General features: G+C 45.5%; 1 protein-coding gene across 6 annotated transcripts in view; it reads left to right on the plus strand.

The window, feature by feature from the left end:
- The window catches only part of SYNE2 (spectrin repeat containing nuclear envelope protein 2), a 250,960-nt gene that overhangs the window by 80,133 nt on the left and 150,054 nt on the right, over positions 1-20,773 (plus strand). For all 6 annotated transcript variants that reach the window (XM_081857037.1, XM_081857038.1, XM_081857039.1 and 3 more), the window contains exons 31-40: positions 2,138-2,296; positions 2,958-3,119; positions 6,090-6,191; positions 7,189-7,389; positions 9,489-9,660; positions 10,450-10,562; positions 14,306-14,508; positions 16,696-16,815; positions 18,027-18,315; positions 20,458-20,627. In XM_081857037.1, coding sequence (XP_081713163.1) covers positions 2,138-2,296; positions 2,958-3,119; positions 6,090-6,191; positions 7,189-7,389; positions 9,489-9,660; positions 10,450-10,562; positions 14,306-14,508; positions 16,696-16,815; positions 18,027-18,315; positions 20,458-20,627 — 1,691 coding nt within the window. The remainder of the gene's footprint in view (positions 1-2,137; positions 2,297-2,957; positions 3,120-6,089; positions 6,192-7,188; positions 7,390-9,488; positions 9,661-10,449; positions 10,563-14,305; positions 14,509-16,695; positions 16,816-18,026; positions 18,316-20,457; positions 20,628-20,773) is intronic.

The raw sequence follows: 20,773 nt of genomic DNA on the forward strand, positions 1-20,773 counted from the left end.
GAACTTGGTAGATCTGCACTGTAAATAGTTTGCACAATAAAACCTGTAAAGACAGGTCGGAGTCTTTCCTGGTTACTCACGAGCAACCACCACCACCATCCGACAGACCATATAGAGAGTGGCTGGAGTGCTGCCTATGACCCTTGGTCTTGAGTTTTGTGACCCCAAGTGTAGGCTGAAGTATTGCAATGACAATGATGCAGGGATAAAGGCACACAGGAGAGGCATTATGGGTAATGGTAAAAGGTAAAGGACCCCTGGCCGGTTAAGTCCAGTCAAAGGCGACTGTGGGGTTGCAGCGCTCATCTCGCTTTCAGGCCGAGGGAGCCATCGTTTGTCCACAGACAGCTTTCCGGGTCATGTGGCCAGCATGACCAAACCGCTTCTGGCGCACCGGAACACCGTGACGGAAACCAGAGTGCACGGAAACGCCGTTTACCTTCCTGCCACAGCAGTACCTATTTATCTACTTACACTGGTGTGCTTTAAAACGGCTAGGTTGGCAGGAGCTGGAACAGTGCAACGGGAGCCCACTCTGTCACGGGGAATCAACCCGCCGACCTTCCGATCGGCAAGCCCAAGAGGCTCAGTGGTTTAGACTATGGGTAGGCAAACTAAGGCCCGAGGGCCAGATCTGGCCCAATCACCTTCTCAATCTGGCCTGCGGACGGTCTGGGAATCAGCGTGTTTTTACATGAGTAGAATGTGTCCTTTTATTTAAAATGCATCTCTGGGTTATTTGTGGGGCATAGGAATTCGTTCATTTTTTCCCTTCAAAATATAGTCTGGCCCCCCACAAGGTCTGAGGGACAGTGGAGTGGCCCCCTGCTGAAAAAGATTGCTGACCCCTGGTTCAGACCACAGTGCCACCCGCATTCCCAGAGCCATTATATGCCACTTCAAATACACCCACAGACACCCACAGGAATACCAATCCCGCATACAAACTGTCCTATAGGTTTAAATTAAAACTATTTCTTTTTAAAAATAAGTGTCAAGCGCCCAGATCTATACACCTCTCTCTCAAGGGAAGAAACCAGCCAGGTTGCAAAATTTCGGCGTTATTTTCCCCATGGAAAGGATAGGAGAGGGGGGTTCGCTGCTATCTGTTGCGTCAAGCCCTTTGCCCTACTTTCTCACCGTCTGCCCAGCTGTATCTACTGCAGAACAGACTTCATTGTCTGCCAGAAAACAAAGACCTAGTTAGCGAATGTTGTCTAATCGCCAGACACTAGAGGTCAGGGTTTCAGTGGCCGTGCTCCATCGGTGCACAAACAAGCAGCCTTATAGAGTTCTGAGATGGAAAGTTAAAAAGCAAAACATGGTGCCTTGTTGTCTCCATCATTTGGAAGCCACTGGTTTGGATTATGATGCACCCTTACACCCAGAGATAGGTCTTCCAATTTTAAAATTCAGAAAGTCAGTTCTTATTTCCCATGACTGTAGCTTCCAGAATCGTTTGCACAAAATATATGAAGCAAATAAAATATGCATATGCTCCATAACGCAAGAGTATTTCCCCCCCTTCCAAACTCTTGTGTAAATTAATACGGAAACCAGAATCATGTGACCGATGCCTGATGCTAATGTTTAATTTATTGGTGTTGCAGTTTTGAGGTTCTCTTTATTGGATTCCTGTGGCTTTGTTTCTCTCTTTTTAAAAATGTGTTTTAAACACCTGTGTTAATGCTCTATTTTTGTTGTTTTCAATAGTACTGTAAGCAGCTTAGAAATTTTAGAATGGGAAAAGCTTGAGGCTGGATACAGTTTTTAAAAAACAAAATGAACAGGCAAACAAATAATTGGAATTTTGTCTACAATGAACAGGCTGACAAGTCATGCCTTCCTAAAAAGGGAGAAGGCAGAACTGTAAAACCCATCTGAAAGATAACATAACCGGTGTAGACCTTATTCTGAACAAAATGTTACTAAAAATAAGTATTTTTCTTTGCTCTTAATGGTATCTGTTTGTTTCATTTCTGATTCTTATTTTTCTTTTTTTAAAAAAAATGATTACAAATATTAAAGGTAACTTCAAAAGCACTGTATTTCTCATGGATAGGCACCCAGGATTCTTCCTGTTTAAATTGCCCCAAATGCAAGGTGCTTACAGGTGCATATTATCACTTTTCCACAGGTCAACGTGGTCAAACAAGAATTTAACAACCATTCCGAAGACATTGACAGAATAAACCAGATTGGCAAAAGCCTTCAGTCCCAGCTGAACAAAATGAAAAGCTTGGAGGATCCTCCCTTTGAGAATGAGGCTAACGCTATTGTGGACAGATGGCTGGATGTATGTAAAAAGTAAATGATCAGGGTGGTCTGATCTGTTATGCATTATAGTAATTGAATCTGGCTCGCAACTAATATTTTGGATAAATTAAATGCGGTATGCCGGAGACTCCTAAACGTGGGGGGGGGGGGGGCGGGGAATCAAGCTTTCACCAAAGAGTGTGGGTTAAGAGTGTCAGGTTATCAGTTCTGTATGGCTTTCTGTCTCGTGTCGGTCATGGTCTCCCCTAAGGGATAATTCTGGGAGATATAGACAAGCAGCTTTAATAGGTTGCGCCTTTTGGGAACGCTAAGCCCTCCAGGAAACATTTCAGTAGCGCAAATCTTACAGATCGGCCGTAGGAATGCTTTTCTTCAAATGCAAGAAGATGTTGGATCTGCTTGAGTCTGGGACTAGTTGGGACACATTTTGGGGAGGTGATCAGATCTGATGAGCCCAAACCACCTTGTCAGACCTGTCTTGAGAACCTGGAGTGTTGCCATTGTCTTTGATGTGATAATATCCTAAGCCATATTTGGTAAGAAACTATCTCCATCCAACGGATTAACCTCCCCTCCTCCCCCACTTCTTGTTTATGGGGCTGACTTCGTCTCACGCTCCCTTTGCCGATGAAGGTGCTCGCTTGGAAATATTTATGCTTTGATCTTTTTTGACCTGCTAGGTCAATGAATGGACTGAAAACTACTGCAAAAATCTGGAAAGAGCTCTGGCTTTGTGGGACAAGCTCCTTAATTTATCAAGTTCAACCGAGGAGTGGTTAAACGCAGAGCTGAAGAACTTGGACGGTGGCTGCCTGACTGAAAAGGAGCTGGCAGACCTGGAGGTAAGGTTGATGGGGGCAGCATGGGGCATAGCTGTGGCTCAGTGACAGAGCACCTGACTCGGTCCCCAGATTCACTCGCCAGCATCTCCAGGTAAGACTGGGAGCCGCTACCAAGTGGACCAGTGGCCTGACTCATAGAACCATAGAACTGCAGAGTTGGAAGGGACCCTGAGGATCATTTAGTCCAACCCCTTGCAATGCAGCCGTCCCATACGGGAATTGAACCTGCAACCTTGCGGCTCAGGACCGCCTCTTCCCAAATGAACCTACCTGGACCCTGAGATCATCTTCTGAGGCCCTTCTTCGTGTGCCTCCTCCTCAAGAGGCCCAGAGGGTGGCAAGATGAGAACAGGGCCTTCTCTGCAGTGGCTCCCTGTCTGTGGAAGACTCTCCCCAGGGAAGTTTGACTGGCACCTTCATTATACACCTTTAGGCGCGAGGCAAAAACGTTCCTTTTTAACCAGGCCTTTGGTTGACCCGATTGATATCCTATACCCTTTTAAAATGTGGCTTTTGGGGGGGAGGTGTTATTGGGTTATTGTGATTTTTATATATTGTGATCTTTTCTGTGAACCGCCCTGAGACCTCCAGGTATAGGGCATTATATAAATAAAATAAATAAATAATTTATCAGCGTCACGCTCTAAAAACCAACTGAGCTTTCCAGTTGGTTTAAGTTAGTAACATAGAAATCTTATCTGCCAATTAATTACAGTGGTACCTCAGGTTACATACGCTTCAGGTTACAGACTGGTACCTCAGGTTACATACGCTTCAGGTTACAGACTTCAGGTTACAGACTTCAGGTTACATACGCTTCAGGTTACAGAGCTTTCCAGTTGGTTTAAGTTAGTAACATAGAAATCTTATCTGCCAATTAATTACAGTGGTACCTCAGGTTACATACGCTTCAGGTTACAGGTTACAGACCCAGAAATAGTGCTTCAGGTTAAGAACTTTGCTTCAGGATGAGAACAGAAATCGTGCTCCGGTGGCGCGGCGGCAACAGGAGGCCCCATTAGCTAAAGTGGTGCTTCAGGTTAAGAACAGTTTCAGGTTAAATACGAACCTCCGGAACGAATTAAGTACTTAACCTGAGGTAATGCCGTTGACTGGTTCTAAACTAGATGGTGACTGGAACGATGCAATTTACCCTGCAGTTGGAAATTGTTGATTCCCCTCACCCTCTGGTCTTCGGCCTTAGAGTTCCAACCTAAGTGCTGTGTTGGATCCATAATGGAAATGCTTTTCCTTTCCCTTTTTTTAAAAGTGTGGGGGTGTGAGGGGCGATTGGAGAGGCACATATGTTTGAGACAGTAACTTTATTCAAGCGTTCAGAAAAGGGCATGAGGACAAAGCAGGGAGCTGAAAGAATCCCAAGAAGCAGGAGGGCTGTCGCAGAGAATTTCCCTTGCGTGCACAAGGTCCCCAGATTCAGTCCCTGGAATCACGAGTTGGTTTGGGGGAAAACCCAGTCAATGAACACAATACTGAGGTAGGTGGACCAATGGTCTGCCTTGGTCCAAGGCAACTTCTATTCAAGGAGGAGTTATATCCCAGTGGGAAATGTGCTGAACTGCTGCTTCCCACCATGGCCAAATATAAGTGTTTGGAACGGAGCTATTTGGGTCTCTGCAACATGGTGTATGAAAACAAAGCATTGCCGTCCCTGGACTTAAGCACACCCTAAAGCACGTGAGGATGCGGGTGGCGCTGTGGGTTAAACCACAGAGCCTAGGACTTGCCGATCAGAAGATTGGCGGTTCAAATCCCCGCGATGGGGTGAGCTCCAGTTGCTCTGTCCCAGCTCTTGCCAACCTAGCAGTTTGAAAGCACGTCAAAGTGCAAATAGATAAATAGGTACCACTCCGGTGGGAAGGTAAACGGCGTTTCCGTGCGCTGCTCTGGTTCGCCAGAAGTGGCTTAGTCATGCTGGCCATATGACCCGGAAGCTGTACGCCGGCTTCCTCAGCCAATAAAGCGAGATGAGCGCCGCAACCCCAGAGTCAGCCACGACTGGACCTAATAGTCAGGGGTTCCTTTACCTTTACCTTTACCTTTACCTTAAAGCACGTATCCATGACACTGTTTTAATTCTGTTAGTGTCTGATTACGTTTTAATGCAGTTTAATCACATTTCCCCCGCTGCTGTGTGGGACATCTTCGGGAGAAGGGAAGGCTAAGGACTAAACCTTACACAAATCCAGAATGGAGTCCCTAAGATGGTTGGATGGCTCCTTGTACAGTGGTAACTCAGTTTACGAACTTAATTCATTCCAGAAGTCCATTCTTAAACCAAAGCGTTCTTAAACAGAGGCGCGCTTTCCCTTCTGAGGCCTCCCGCCGCCGGTGCCCTTCCACCGTTCGGCTTCCGAGGCAAAGTTCTCTAACTGGGACACCTACTTCCGATTTTGTGGAGTTCGTTTCACGAATTGTTTGTTAACAGGACTGTTTGTAGACCGAGGTACCACTGTACGCCTCCTTCCGGCAACTCCTGCAGCCTGGCTGGGGCCAAACATGTTGCTCTGCTTTCCTTTGGACCACAAGGCCGGGGGGGGGGGTGTCTTTTAATCCAGGCAGCCCAGGAACTCCATGCACACGGCCCAGGCTTGCTCCCTGAACAGATCACTTTGGTGCTGCCAGCACAGCAAAAGCAACACGGGAGGCAGCAGTTACAAGTTCCTGGTCTCTGCATCCACAGCAGGCGCTGTGATTCTCCAGCAGTTTGGCTGTACCTTCAGAGATGCACTCCGTTGTCTCTCGTGACAGACGGGTGTCAACGTTTTAATGATCGCGTTTTCTAGCTTGTTCTCTTTTTATCTGTGATTCTTCAACCTCGTGCCAAGTGGAAATCTGTTCAGTGTCTCGAAAGATTTATAAGCGATCCGTGTGGTCGTTCGTTTCTAACCTGCGGAACAAAAGTTAAAACTTGTTTGGCCCGTGAGACAATTTCGCCCTCTTTCTTCGTAGGCTGGCTTGAAGTCCCAACAAAAGAATCTAGAGGAGTTTGATGCAAAGGTGGATGAAATCCAGTATCTCCTCAATGGCTACGAGACCCCACTTGAATTGCAGGTGAAAGGGAGAGGGGGGCTATCATTGCGATCACGATTCGTCAGGAGGTTATGTATTGATATAGATAAGATTCCTGCCACCAGGGGGATTGGTGTTAAGAAGGGGAGAAACGATTGCAACCTTCTTTTTCTACCTGTGCATATGAAGAAATGCAAAATAGCACTAGTAAATATACTTAGGGTTTTACCCAGTGAAATTGACTCGTTGGCAAAAGGACATCTACATGTGTATCAGAACTCCTCTCTCTCTCTCTTTCTCTCTGCTCCTTCACACAGTGCATACTGTATTTTTCTGTGTATAACACACAACCGCGTATAAGATGCCCCCTATTTTTGGGCAGTCCAATTTAAGAAAATGGGGGGAGATGGCCCAGAGTTGTCAAGCTTTTTGCCAGCAATCGCACGCCCAATTGCAGGAGCAAGAGCAAATTCAGATCAGACCTTGCCGCAGCCACCAATCATAAAACCCATCGCCGCAGCAGCACCCAATCCAAAGCAGCCCTTGTCGCAGCCACCAATCACACACAACATCATCACTGACAAGCTCCTGATAGCGGCTGTGACCAATCCCCCACCCCCCACCTGCACTATCCGTGTATAAGACGACCGCCGATTTTGATCATTATTTTACAGTAAAAAAAAAAACTTGTCTTATACACCAAAAAGTACGGTAGTTCTCCTGCGGAACTCCCTCCCACTGGAGGCAGCAATGGCCACCAACTTGGCTGGCTTTACAAGTGGATTATACGGATTCATGGAGGGTAAGGCTACCAGTGGCTGCTCGCTATGCTGCTCCTCCACAGTTGGAGGCAGTAATGTTTCTGAATGCCCATTGCTGGGAACCACAGAAGAGGAGAGTGTTGCTCTTGTGCTCAGGTCCTGCGTGTGAGTTTCCCGCAGGCACCAGGTCAGTTGCTGTGACGATGCTTGGACTAGACGGCCCAGCCGGGCTCTTTTTATCTTCTTATGCAAGTCCTCTGTTTTCCCCCCTTTCCCAGGTCATCAAATCATCTCTTTTGAACAAAATGGAGCTAATAATAAAGCACTTACCGAACCAGTCAATACCCACTGAACTCAATGGCAACACAGCTGAGCTGAAAGAAGATCTTGACCTGGCCAAGACGCAGATTGGAATGACAGAATCGCTTCTCAGATCATTGTCTCCTTCTAACACCTTGGGGATTTTTGCTAAATTGGAGGTATTCTAAAAACACACAAACACCTGCTTTGTCTCTCACTCTTCTTTGGTTAACACCTACGGTATCGGCTCTGGCTGCCATCCGAACTGTATTCAGAACTTCTCTAATGCTAACAAAGGAATCTTAAAGATTTATAGGGCTGGCACAGATTTAACAGGTTTGGGAGCAGGGCCAAAGGATGATATATTTACACTATTGTTCCACTTCTGCGGTAGACGACTTCTTGCACAGCAGAACTTCCCCTTCCTTTTCCCTGCATTATATTAGGAAAAATGTGTTTTGCAAAAAACGTATTATTAGGCGAAATAGCGTACCAAAAGGAAAAATTCACACTCAAATGCTGATGAATTCTCATGAGGACTTTAAAAATAAAATAAAAATTGCAAACTGATGTGGAAATGTGGGGAACTGAACAAAAGACTTGAAAAACAAAATACTGAAATAAATGCAATTGACAGATTTGTACATCCCTAGTGAGAGCACTTCAGACACTCAAAGACTGCTGTCATATTCCTCCCCCGCTCTGTTTCTTCGTTAAACATAATTTCTTCAGCCTTTCTTCTTAGGATACTGTTGTAAACAAAAATTGCCCTTTTCGCTTTTGGGGTATCCAAGAGCCCGTATAGAGTCCTTACATAGGTTCCCTATTGGTAGGAGAGAATAACAGAGGCCAACCAGAGAATATTGAGAAGCAAAGCAGCTAGTAAGCCTGATCTTTATTGATCTGCTGCAACAGGGTGCTCCCCTCACCCGCAGGAGAGGAGGAGGAACCCCGAAAAATGGCGCGCAAGGCCTTATAAAGACTTTTGAAATTGCCACCCTGTAGATCAAGACCACCACCAGAAACATCATACATACATCACAGAAGGGGTGTAACCTAAGACCACCCCTCAGATACATCACACCTATATCACAGGAAAGGTGGTCTAAAACAGAAATTTGAATATTGTTTTCTCCTGATGTTGTTTATCTCCTGTCTGGCAGGTTACTTGATTGGATTGCCTGGGGAGCCTGGCCATTCTTTTGTAGTGATAAATACTTAGTTCCTGGGCCAGGTCACAGGCTCACACCCTATTCAAACACAGACATACCCTTAAGACAGGATTTGTGAAGGAAAAGACAACAGGGAGGCTTTTCCACTTTGACCATGCAGAGAAAACATTTACTCAGTTTAGGAATCAAAATGGCTTCAGGTCGGTCTTCCTGTGCTGATCTATGTACGTGCAGTTATGAATCTGTGTATGTGCAGTTATGAACATTGCCATATATCTAAGACCTCAAAATTCCTATCACAATACCTTCGAACATCCTTGCTGCTACTCCTCTGAACCTGTTTTCATTTCCTTCTGGGAAATCCTTCTTAAAAGTGCCACCCAGAACTGGACACAGGACTCCACACATGTTCGGACTAGTGCAGAAGAAAAGTGGAGCTATTACTTCTTGTGAATTTGATGGCTCCTCTCTGTTATTTGTCCCTAGCACTTCTGAGCACAGGGATTCTGTTTAGCTATTTATTTTAAAGTATTTCTAGACCACTTTCCCAAGCCTTGCCTAGCCAAAAACAGCTTGCGACGGCAAAATCCAACGCAGAGGTATAGCAGAAACAACACTAAGAAAATGGCAAAACAAAAACCCATCTACTACTGCTCGCTATCATGGCACTGGCAGGACTGTCCTCCAAAATCAGAGCCCTTTTGTGATCCCTTGATTTAGGGCTAGATGGCTGAATGTGAATACCACCATTCTCCTCTACAAGGGAAAGACACCTTAAATGCTGAAGGCTCCATGGCTGGAATGACATTATTCCACAAAATGGCGGATCACCAGAAAGTTGGGGTGGTTAGGAAAATAAGTGCCCAGGGAAAGGGGCAGAAGCTGGCAGTTTTGAGTGGACAAGGGCAGGAAAGAAACAAGGGCCCAATCCTTTCACAGTGTATTTCCATAAAGCAGAGGTGAGGATCTGGATTTGGCCACCAGCTCCCATGGGCCATTTTTGATAGGTCGTTGGGGCTGCCTACCCCCAACACGCTGACAGGAAACTTATGAATACTATCAGCATTTTTTAAAGAAGGATTGTTTTCTTCTGTATTTTAATTTAGGAGATACACCAGAAGATTCTTCAGCAAAAACACCATGTGAAGTTGCTTGAAAAAGAGACAAGTTGTTTGAACCCCGAGGTGGTTGAATTAAACAAACAACTCAAAAGCGTCACTGATCTATTTGATTCCAAGATGCAAATGTTCCACGATCACTTTATGACTCTCCTGAACTGTAAGTAAAATAAACACTACTTCTAGACATCCCTTTAAAAAGGAAAAAAAAAGACACCCTTAGATAGATAGATAATTTATTACGGTCAAAGACCAGCTCACATAACATAACACAATAAAAACAGCGTTCATAAAGATAAAATATACAATCGGAGCAGATTGCAGCAATAGCTCATGAGTTAAAATTGAGATACATACATACACCCATACAACTGAGATTTGGGCTACCATAAAAAATCGACCCTGAGGCGCCCCAAAGGGAAACTTCAGCATTTCCCTATTAAGCTATTTTATTCTAGAGGATGATCTGTGCCTACAAATCTGGGCGCAGAATCTGGCTACCAGCCAGGTCGTCTTATGATCTTTGCCTAAGAGGAGAGAATTAAGTTTAGACTTGTCTGAAAGATCGGCGAGCCTCTTCAGGAAAGGATCAATGGTGTCTCTATGAATCTCAACATAAAAAGGACATCTAAAAAATATATGTTCGAGGCTTCCTATTTCCCCTAAGGAAAGATATCCTTTATTTACGTTAATCAGCTACTCACACACTGGCTGGGTTCAACCATCACACAAAGTCAAAGTGTGGTTTGTTTGAATGTCTGAAGTGCCCTAGATCGGATGCTTGGGCCTAGAAACAGCAGAGCATAACACAGCTGCCATAGTGTCGTACTTTCTTTCAACTATGGCAGCACTGTGGCAGTTGTTTACACATCCCTTCTCTTTCTTCCTTCTAATCTTCTAGGAGGTCCACCGTCTCACTTTTAAAATATATATATATTTCTTTCTGCAGACCATTGCCAGGATTTCTGTGACTGGTTCAGTAGTACCCGGCTCAATCTGAAGGAATGTTTTGATCCCTCCGAAACAAAAGAGATATTGGAAGAGAAAATTCAGCGGCTGGCGGTAAGGCACGAGGCTTGGACTTGGTGTTGCATCAGTGTTCCTCCAAATGGCATGGGGGCACCTATATACAGTGGACGCTCAGGTTGCGAACATGATCTGTGTGGGATGCACGTTTGCAACCCACAGCATTCGCAACCCACAGCGGCACATCTGCGCACGGCGGGTTGTGATTTGGTGCTTCTGCGCATGTGCAAAGTGCGATTTAGCGCTTCTGAGCATGTGCGACCACCAAAACCCAGAAGTAACCCATTCCGCTACTTCCAGGTTTTGGCGGTCCATAACCCGAAAAAACACAAGCTGAAGCGTCTGTAACCCGAGATATGACTGTATAGCAACAATGCACCAGTTTTTCACTACAGAGGGAGAGAGGGTAATTGAACACGTAGATTTAATCTAGCTTTTCAGACACTCTAACAAGTGGAACTTGCAACAAAATATTGTCATATGGGCTGCTTCTGTCCAGTGTCCCAACAACCATGCCCTTTTTTCATGATATTCCTTTGATCTTTCTCCCTCATTTTTCTGTCCCCCTTCCCTGAGAAACTCAAAAATACTGAGCGTGATCATTCTCATTGGGCTACTGTGTTCCTCTCCTTAAATTTTCTGATGTGTGTGTGTTATTGTCCTGTACTGATTTTCCTCTCTCTCCCCCCCCCCCCCCGCAAACAGTTGGACAGCATCCTGTTTTAATCCTCTTTGAGCTGTGTTGGCGGTTCCTCTTTCCCCTTAGGGCTGCCTCCCCTTAAAGCAGAGCGTTCCAAACTTTTCATGTTGGTAGCATACTTTTTAGACATCCATCATTTCGCAATGCAGTTGTTCAGTTTTACCAGCAAACCGGAGGTTTAAACTAACCCCTTTCCAGCCCCCGGAAGAGCCAGAGAGAAGGTCACATGACACACTTTCACGCTGCAGCTGACACACTAACGTGCCGTGACACGCAGTTTGGAAAGCTCTGCCTTAACGGTTATTTGCTTGTCTGCCAGCTGTAGTAGCTCGTCTGCCACACCCTCTGTCTTGTGGGTGGGTGGTGCTGTTTTGGCTACGCAACGGTCCTCACTCCGACAGCAAGTTTGGTATGAGTATACATGCAGTGTAATTGATTTTGGGTGGTGCTAGAAATGCTTCTCCAGGGTGTTTAGTCTTCGGGGTCCATTTACAAATCATCCTTTGTTGCTACAGTCAGAGAGTGATAACCATGAATGTGTGAGCCAGCCCATAGTGCAGGAGTGGGGATACAGCAGTACTCCAGTTCCCATCAGCTGCAGCCAGAAAGACCAATGGTCAGGACTTATGGAAGCTGCAATGCAACATCTGTTGTTATTGTACACATTTAGGCACCAGCCGAAAACATTTCTCTTCAACCAGGCCTTGGGCTGATTGACATTGGATGCCCTTTTAAATAATAATAATAATAATAATAATAATAATAATAATACTACAGTGGTACCTCTGGTTACATACTTAACGTGGGAGCCGGTTGAAGTTAAATCCTTCGAAGACAGAGGTCCTCTGGCTGGGACGGGACGACATGGGGCTGAGGGGGCAACTCCCATCTCTTGCGGGGGTGCAATTAGTGCCAGCACCATCCGTTAAGAGTTTGGGTGTAATCTTCGATACCTCCCTCTCCATGGAGGCGCAGATTGCAGCTATAACAAAGGCGGCATTTTTTCATCTCCGCCAAGCTACGCAGTTGGCTCCTTACCTCTCTCGCCCTGACCTAGCCACTGTGATCCACGCGCCGGTCACCTCCAGACTGGATTATTGTAACTCGCTCTACGTGGGGCTGCCCTTGAGACTGACCCAGAAACTCCAGCGGGTGCAGAATGCCGCAGCGAGACTCCTTACGGGGTCTTCGCTTAGAGATCACATTCATCCGGTGCTATACCAGCTGCACTGGCTCCCGGTGGAGTACAGGATCAGGTTTAAGGTGCTGGTTTTAACCTTCAAAGCCCTATACGGCCTAAGGCCCTCGTACCTACGGGACCGCCTCTCCTGGTATGCCCCACAGAGGAACTTACGATCTTCAAATAAAAACACCTTGAAGGTCCCAAGCCACAGAGAGGTTAGGCTGGCCTCAACTAGAGCCAGGGCTTTTTCGGCTGCGGCTCCAACCTGGTGGAACGCTCTGTCACAAGAGACAAGGGCCCTGCAGGACTTGACATCTTTCCGCAGGGCCTGCAAGACAGAGCTGTTCCACCTGGCCTTTGGTCAGGGCGCAGCCTGACTCCCTCCTCTGGCAATCTTTACAAAACTTTAGTTTATGGTTGCCATCAATTTTGATTTTAATTCATTTTTATAATGTTTTATAATGTTGTACTGTTTTAGTGTTGTTAGCCGCCCTGAGCCCGGCTTCGGCTGGGGAGGGCGGGATATAAATAAAATTTATTATTATTATTATTATTAATTCATTCTGGAGGTCCGTTCTTAACCTGAAACTGTTCTTAACCTGAAGCACCACTTTAGCTAATGGGGCCTCCTGCTGCTGCTGTGCCGCTGGAGCACGATTTCTGTTCTCATCCTGAAGCAAAGTTCTTAACCCGAGGTACTATTTCTGGGTTAGCAGAGTCTGTAACCTGAAGCGTATGTAACCTGAAGCATATGTAACCCGAGGTACCACTGTAATAATAATAATTTATTATTTATACCCTGCCCATCTGGCTAGGTTTCCCCAGCCACTCTGAGCGGCTTCCAACAGAACACCAAAATACAATAACCTATTAAACATTAAAAGCATTCCCTAAACAGGGCTGCCTTCAGATGTCTTCTAAAAGTCTGGTAGTTGTTGTTCTCTTTGACATCTGGTAGGAGGGCGTTCCACAGGGTGGGTGCCACTACCGAGAAGGCCCTCTGTCTGGTTCCCTAGAGCACATAAAAGTGTTGTGCGTCTATTGGTTTGCTATTGTTTGTAATTTTATTATGTATTTTGTGGTTTTTAGATTGTAATTTTATGTTGTGAACTGCCCTGAGATCTATGAATGAAGGGTGGTATACAAACTACTACAGTCATACCTCATGTTATGTTTGCTTCAGGTTGCGCATTTTCAGGTTGCATCCCGGAAGTACCGGAAAGGGTTACTTCTGGGTTTTGCCGCATGCGCAGAAACGCAAAATAATGTCAATTGCATGCACAGATGTGGCGAATTGCGACCCGCGCATGCGCAGACGCGGGTTGCGTTCTTTTCAGGTTGCGAATGGGCCTCCGGAATGGATCCCGCTCGCAACCAAAGGTACCGCTGTACTACTACTACTAATAGGGCCAGCCAAACCTCCCTGGGTAGGGCATTCCATACACGGAACCACTGCCACAAAGGCCCATATTTGTGTTGCCACAATCCAGACCTCTCATGGAGATGGCACATGATGAAGGACCTCCAATGATGACCTCAGGGTCTGAGTCCATTCCTATGGAGAGAGGTGGTCCTTGAGGTATTGTGGTCCTGAACTGTTTAAGGCTTTATATGTCCAAACCAGCACTTTGAGTTGGGCCTAGAAACTAATTGGCAGCCAGCGCAGTTGGGCCATGATTGATGTGCGGCACTCAAACCGTCTTACCCCGGTGAGCAACCTGGACACTGAATTCTGCACCAGCTGAATTTGGCTTCTCACATTTTCCTCTGGATGGCACAGAGGGTGGGGATTTGCATCCTGCTAAACGACTGCAGCAGCCAACAGATTTTAGCATTTTACACGCACACAAGTACACACATATATTGTGTTTTGTGATTGTGTTTATTTTTGTCCAGACCTTCCTAACCTTTGAAGGCAAAGGCAGTGCTTTCCAGGAGGTGAAAACACTCTTGAGCCAGGTGGAGAGCTATTTCCCTGAAGTGGACGTCAGTCACGTGAGCAGATGGACGAAGGGCCAAGAAGCAGAATTACAAAGTGTGATCAGCAGGTGTCAGGGAAGAGAGAAGGAGCTCCACGTCACTTTGCAGCAGTTTGCTAGGTAAGAAGGCCAAGTGCACTAGGCCCAGCTTATTTTAAGGACCACCAACAGCCCTTTTATGTATTTATTTGAGACATTTCTATCCTACCTTGCGATTACGTTGTCTTCAAGGTTAAAGGTAAAGGGACCCCTGACCATTAGGTCCAGTCGTGGCCAACTCTGGGGTTGCGGTGCTCATCTCGCTTTACTGGCTGAGGGAGCCGGCGTACAGCTTCCGGGTCATGTGGCCAGCATGACTAAGCCGCTTCTGGCGAACCAAAGCAGCGCACGGAAATGCCGTTTACCTTCCCGTCGGAGCGGTACCTATTTATCTACTTGCACTTTGACGTGCTTTCGAACTGCTAGGTTGGCAGGAGCAGGGACCGAGCAACGGGAGCTCACCCTGTCACGGGGATTCGAACTGCCAACCTTCTGATAGGCAAGCCCCAGGCTCTGTGGTTTAATCCACAGCACCACTCGCGTCCCTCATCTTCGAGGTTCCCCACACAATATTATAACAATAAACGGCAGCAACAACAGAAACCCACAAATGTGGGTGCGTACGCACGCACATAGAGAAGGAGATACAAGCCAGGGAAGGTCAGGTTCCAGCTTTGGAGGAGTGACTTTGGGGTTGGTTTGTTTTGGCTAGAATCCCAAGATCCACCACTCAGAATTAAAGGATTTTGAGTACCTCTACTGAAAAACCCTCAAACTTTATTCATCCACCTCAGCCGTATAACTTTAGGAATCAATTCATTTTTCTGTTACGGTTTTTAAAGATTTTCTTGGTTTACAAAAATATGTGCAGTGTCTCTTTTCTCAGGTTGTAAAGTCTTTTATATATATCAGTTACGTATACAGTGGTAACTTGGTTGTCAAACTTAATCCATTCCAGGAGTCCGTTCGACTCCCGGAATGGTTCGAAAACAAAGGCGAGGCTTCCGATTGGCTGCAGGAGCTTTCTGCATTCAGTTGGAAGTTTCGTCGGAATTTCGGCTTCCAAAAACCTTTGCAAACAGGAACACTCACTTCCGGGTTTGTGGCGTTTGGGAGCCAAACCGTCCAAGTACCAAGGCGTTTGACAACCGAGGTATGACTGTAATGTGAGACATGTAATTAGTGTTGTACAGTGGTGCCCCGCAAGACAAATGCCTCGCAAGACGGAAAACCCGCTAGACGAAAGGGTTTTCCATTTTTTGAGGCGCTTCGCAAGACGAATTTCCCTATGGGCTTGCTTCGCAAGAAGAAAAAGCTCCCGGACGGCTTTTGAAGGCAGGCGGGGGGGGGAGCAAAGACTTTCGCCCCCCGCCGGCCTTCAGAAGAGGTCCTGGACCTCTTCTGAAGGCTGGCGGGGGGCGAAAGTCTTTGCTCCCCCCCCGCCTGCCTTCCCGGGGGCTTTAAAATCGCCCCGGGACAGCCGCCCGCCAGCATTTTAAAAAACCCCGGGACAGCGGAGAAGTCCTCTGCTGTCCCGGGGTTTTTTAAAATGCTGGGGGTGGGAAGAAAAGCCCTTGCCCCCCCCCCAGCCTTCAGAAGAGGTCGGGGGACAGACTGTCCCCCGACCTGGTCTGAAGGCGGTTTCCATAGGAACGCATTGATTGATTTTCAATGCATTCCTATGGGAAACCGTGCTTCGCAAGACGAAAAAACTCGCAAGACGAAAAAACTTGCGGAACGAATTAATTTCGTCTTGCAAGGCACCACTGTATACAGAATAAGGTTTGGGAAGGAGAAAGGGGGGGAGTGGTTGCTGCTGTTGTTAAGCAATTGAGAGCCAGCAATCTTTGCCAATCTATGTCAAATCAGTCGGTAGAGCATGAGACTCTGGATCTCAGGGTCATAGGTTTGAGCCCCACGTTGGGCAAAATATTCCTGTATCGCATTGTGTTGGACCAGATGACCCTCCTGGTCTCTTCCAGCTCTACAAATTCCACGATTCTGTGAAATCACCCACAGTCAATCCTGCTTTGCCCTCTCTTTTGTAAGCAATGCAACATGAAAACTATAACTGTGAAAAGCAATAGTGGAAGAGCAGAAACCAGTTCCACCATTAATGATCTAGACAAATAAAGTGGTCTGGACTTGGTGCCTTAAAAGCTGATACTGGGAGCAAGACACTTGCACACCATTTGCCTTAAATTGCTGTATAATTATTCTCATGTACCGTAATCGTTGTATTTATTTCCTTACATATTTTTTCCCCAGACTTGAATATCTGTTCCGTAGCTTAGAGGAATGGCTAAGCCTTCAGGAAAAGAAATGGCAAGAGAATCAAGTAGAGAAGCTGAAGCTGGAGCATTTTTATCAAATTCTTCTAAAACAGAGGTATCCTGCCTTTAGGTTTTTAAATATTTGTTCACTGCTTCGGCCAGTTATACTGGATAAACAGATCATATGAAGTTGCCCGCTATTGATTCTGATTGGTATCGCCAGACATCTGGTACTGTGGCAGCTAGCGCTTTTGAATCTCGAGGGCCACATTGCCCCATGGTAAATGCTCCAGGGGCAATATACCAAAGTTAGGGCTCCCATACGTCTGGATCTTCCTGGACAAGACCGGGATTTGGGCAGCCAAATTGGCAAAATGTTCCGGAAATCCAGGGGAGGGATGTAATTAAAAAAAATAAATCCAGAAAAATGACAAAAAAGCCCCTAACTTGATATTTTTTTTTGTTAAAAAGAATAAATCTGGGTGTGGCTGAAGCTGCAGTTGTAAAGACGACATAAATGAATAAACCGAAGCAATTATTTTAAAATGTTTTTTAAAGCACCAAGAATAAATTATTTTTGATAAATATACCCCGAATCCCACCAAACCCCTCATTGAATAAGTTTATTGAATGAGTTAAATGTTTAACAAGAGCTGCCAACAATTGAACCAAATAATAATAATAATAATAATAATAATAATAATAATAATAATAATATAATATTTATACCCAGCCCATCCGGCTGGGTTTCCCCAGCCACTCTGGGTGGCTTCCAACAAAACACTAAAATACAATAACCTATTAAACATTAAAAGCTTCCCTAAACAGGGCTGCCTTCAGATATCTTCTAAAAGTTTGATAGTTATTTTTCTCTTTGACATCTGGTGGGAGGGCGTTCCACAGGGAGGGCGCCACTACCGAGAAGGCCCTCTGCCTGGTTCCCTGTAACTTGGCTTCTCGCAGTGAGGGAACCCAGTGTCCGGGTAGAATGATGGGGGTGGAGACACTCCTTCAGGTATACTGGACTGAGGCTGTTTAGGGCTTTAAAGATCAGCACCAACACTTTGAACTGTGTTTGGAAACATACTGGGAGCCAATGTAGGTCTTTCAAGACCAGTGTTATGTGGTCTCGGTGGCCGTTCCCAGTCACCAGTCTAGCTGCTGCATTCTGGATTAGTTGTAGTTTCCGGGTCACCTTCAAAGGTAGCCCCACGTAGAGCACATTGCAGTAGTACATGCAGAATACGAGCCTTACCTCACCTATGGACCCTTGTGTTGCAAAAGAAAATAATCTGTTTTTGTGTGTGTTTTTCTTTCCTCCCCCAGAGAGTCGTTTGATTCTCTTGCTTGGCTGGCAAATTCTTTGAGGGACTCTGGTTTATCTAAGGAGGAAGTCATGCTGGTAACCCCTCAGCTTGTCGACAGGTACAAGACGCTGCTCACCTGTGTCTGTAAAAGCCTTGACGTTTCCCAGGTACTTTCTGCAGAGGAAAATAATTTTGAAGAACTTGCCCAGAATATGATCCGCTGGGTGCAAAGGCTGAAAGACACAATCTTAGGCCTAAGCTCTAAGGAATTCAAGGCACCGCCAGAAGAAAGCCTGGAGAAAATAAAGGTACTAAAAGAGACAACTCACATGGTGTGATGTGATGCTGTTCCCCTTGAACCTCTTTGCTCACTGCCAGCTCAGATGACTCCAATCTAGACCCTGCATTTGTGAATTGACATAGCAGCATCATGACGCAGAATTGCAGCACTATGGCACACATATATTGCATTATGGCACTATATATAGTAGCCTCCAGACAGTGTGTTTATTTGAGCATTCATCCTGGCTTGGTTTCATAAGGCTTTTGCGGGGGTTCAATTATACCTGGTTGTTATTGAGCATTCTTTCTGATTTCGGCCCCATCTGCACTATACATTTAAAGCAGTTATCATAACACTTTATATATATATTTTTAAAAATAATATTTATTACTTTTCCAACAATTTAAACACTACAAAAAAAAACCAATACAATACAATACAAAAACACTACATAACACTAACACATTAAACTAACAAAACAAAACAAAAACAGTTTGAAACACATCAAATAATTTCAATATCTTATCTTTCATTCACTTATTTCCACGACCACCTCACACCTCCCTTTTTGTATTCCACTTCTGTTAATTGTTTCAGCAATTCCTTTCCATCTTCCTCTGTTTTCTATCCTATAATTATCTTAACACATTCTAACCTTATTTTTTCCTTTAATACTCTATTAATCTGTTTATACTTAATTCCTTATAACATTTCTACTAAAGCCATATAACTTCATTCCAACATTTTTCTAACATTCATAAATTTTACAGTATTTCCGTAAATAATCTTTAAACTTTTTCCAATCTTCTTCCACCGACTCTTCTCCCTGGTCTCGGATTCTGCCAGTCATTTCCGCCAGTTCCATATAGTCCATCAACTTCATCTGCCATATCATAACACTTTAAAGAGTCATGCATTTCCCCCTCCCCAAAGAATTCTGGGAACCGTAGTTTACTAAGGGTGCTAAAGAGTTGTTAGGAGATCCCTGTTCCCTGCACAGAACCACAATTCTCAGAGTTCCCTGGGAAAAGGGACTTAGAGTGGTACCTTGGATTACAGACGCTTCAGGTTACAGACGCTTCAGGTTACAGACTCTGCTAACCCAGAAATATTACCTCAGGTTAAGAACTTTGCTTCAGGATGAGAACAGAAATTGCGTGGTGACAGCAGCGGGAGGCCCCATTAGCTAAAGTGGTACCTCAGGTTAAGAACAGTTTCAGGTTAAGAACAGACCACGAATTAAGTTCTTAACCCAAGGTACCACTGTACTGCTAAATCACTCTGAGAATTGTAGCATTTGCGAACTGACGTAGTTAACGTAATTCCTGTAGGACATCCTGCCCATAATTACAAAGGGAATGCTGTAAGTCTGCTGAGGGCAGCAAAGTCCCCTCCTGCATTTTTGTTTTTAGAATGCAAACACTCACCCCATCGCCCAAAAGTTCTTTGGTTGCACCCATCCCCTGAAGATTAGTCCAGTTTTTGGTAGGGGTATTCTTCCTCCCTACCCAAAACGCTAAAAAAGTTTTGGGCCAAATACTTCAGCTGAGTAGTAGCACCAGCATTCCAAAGAATGCTTTAATGTTTTAAATTCAGAGTGAGCTCCCCCCCCCCGCCCCAATATTCCTTTTCCATTTCTTCATCTTTTTCTTCCATTCATGAACCACTTGGCAACCAGGCTGCAGTAGCATCTAACTTATACGCTACGGCTCTTTATTGTAGCTACAACATTAAAAGGTAAAGGGACCCCTGACCATTAGGTCCAGTCATGACCGACACTGGGGTTGCGGCGCTCATCTCGCTTTATTGGCTGAGGGAGCCTGCGTACAGCTTCTGGGTCATGTGGCCAGCATGACTAAGCCGCTTCTGGCAAACCAGAGCAGCGCACGGAAATGCCGTTTTCCTTCCCGACGGAGCAGTACCTATTGATCTACTTGCACTTTGACGTGCTTTTGAACTGCTAGGTTGGCAGGAGCAGGGACCGGGCAACGGGAGCTCACCCCGTTGCGGGGATTCGAACCGCCGACCTTCTGATCGGCAAGTCCTAGGCTCTGTGGTTTAACCCACAGTGCCACCCGCGTCCCCAGCTACAACATTAGGCTTAGCCTAAAAAGCAAAACAAGTGTGTGTGGAACCAGTTACCCCCATGCTGTTTCTTACAACACAGGAGATTCTACAGCTGAAAGAGGAGGGTGATGCTAAACTACAAAATATTGTCTGCCTTGGAGAACACGTGAAGAGCAAGAATGGGAGCAAGAATCTCGCTGTTGAGCGTATGATTTCTGATATCCGAAACCAGTGGGAGAGCACCATTCAAATGGCCAGAGGATATCCAAGGTAGGGAACATGGACCGCACAAGGAAAGATGTCATACGATTGAAAGAGATGGTGGAGCTGTATCTCTTGCTTCTCGTTCCCTGGCAGAAAACATTCTTACTCAGGAATTAGAGGTCTCTGAGATGGTAAACATGTATCTGGACCAA

Source organism: Podarcis erhardii, assembly GCF_964252035.2.
Source record: "Podarcis erhardii genome assembly, chromosome: 1".
Classification (NCBI taxonomy): Eukaryota; Metazoa; Chordata; class Lepidosauria; order Squamata; family Lacertidae; genus Podarcis; species Podarcis erhardii.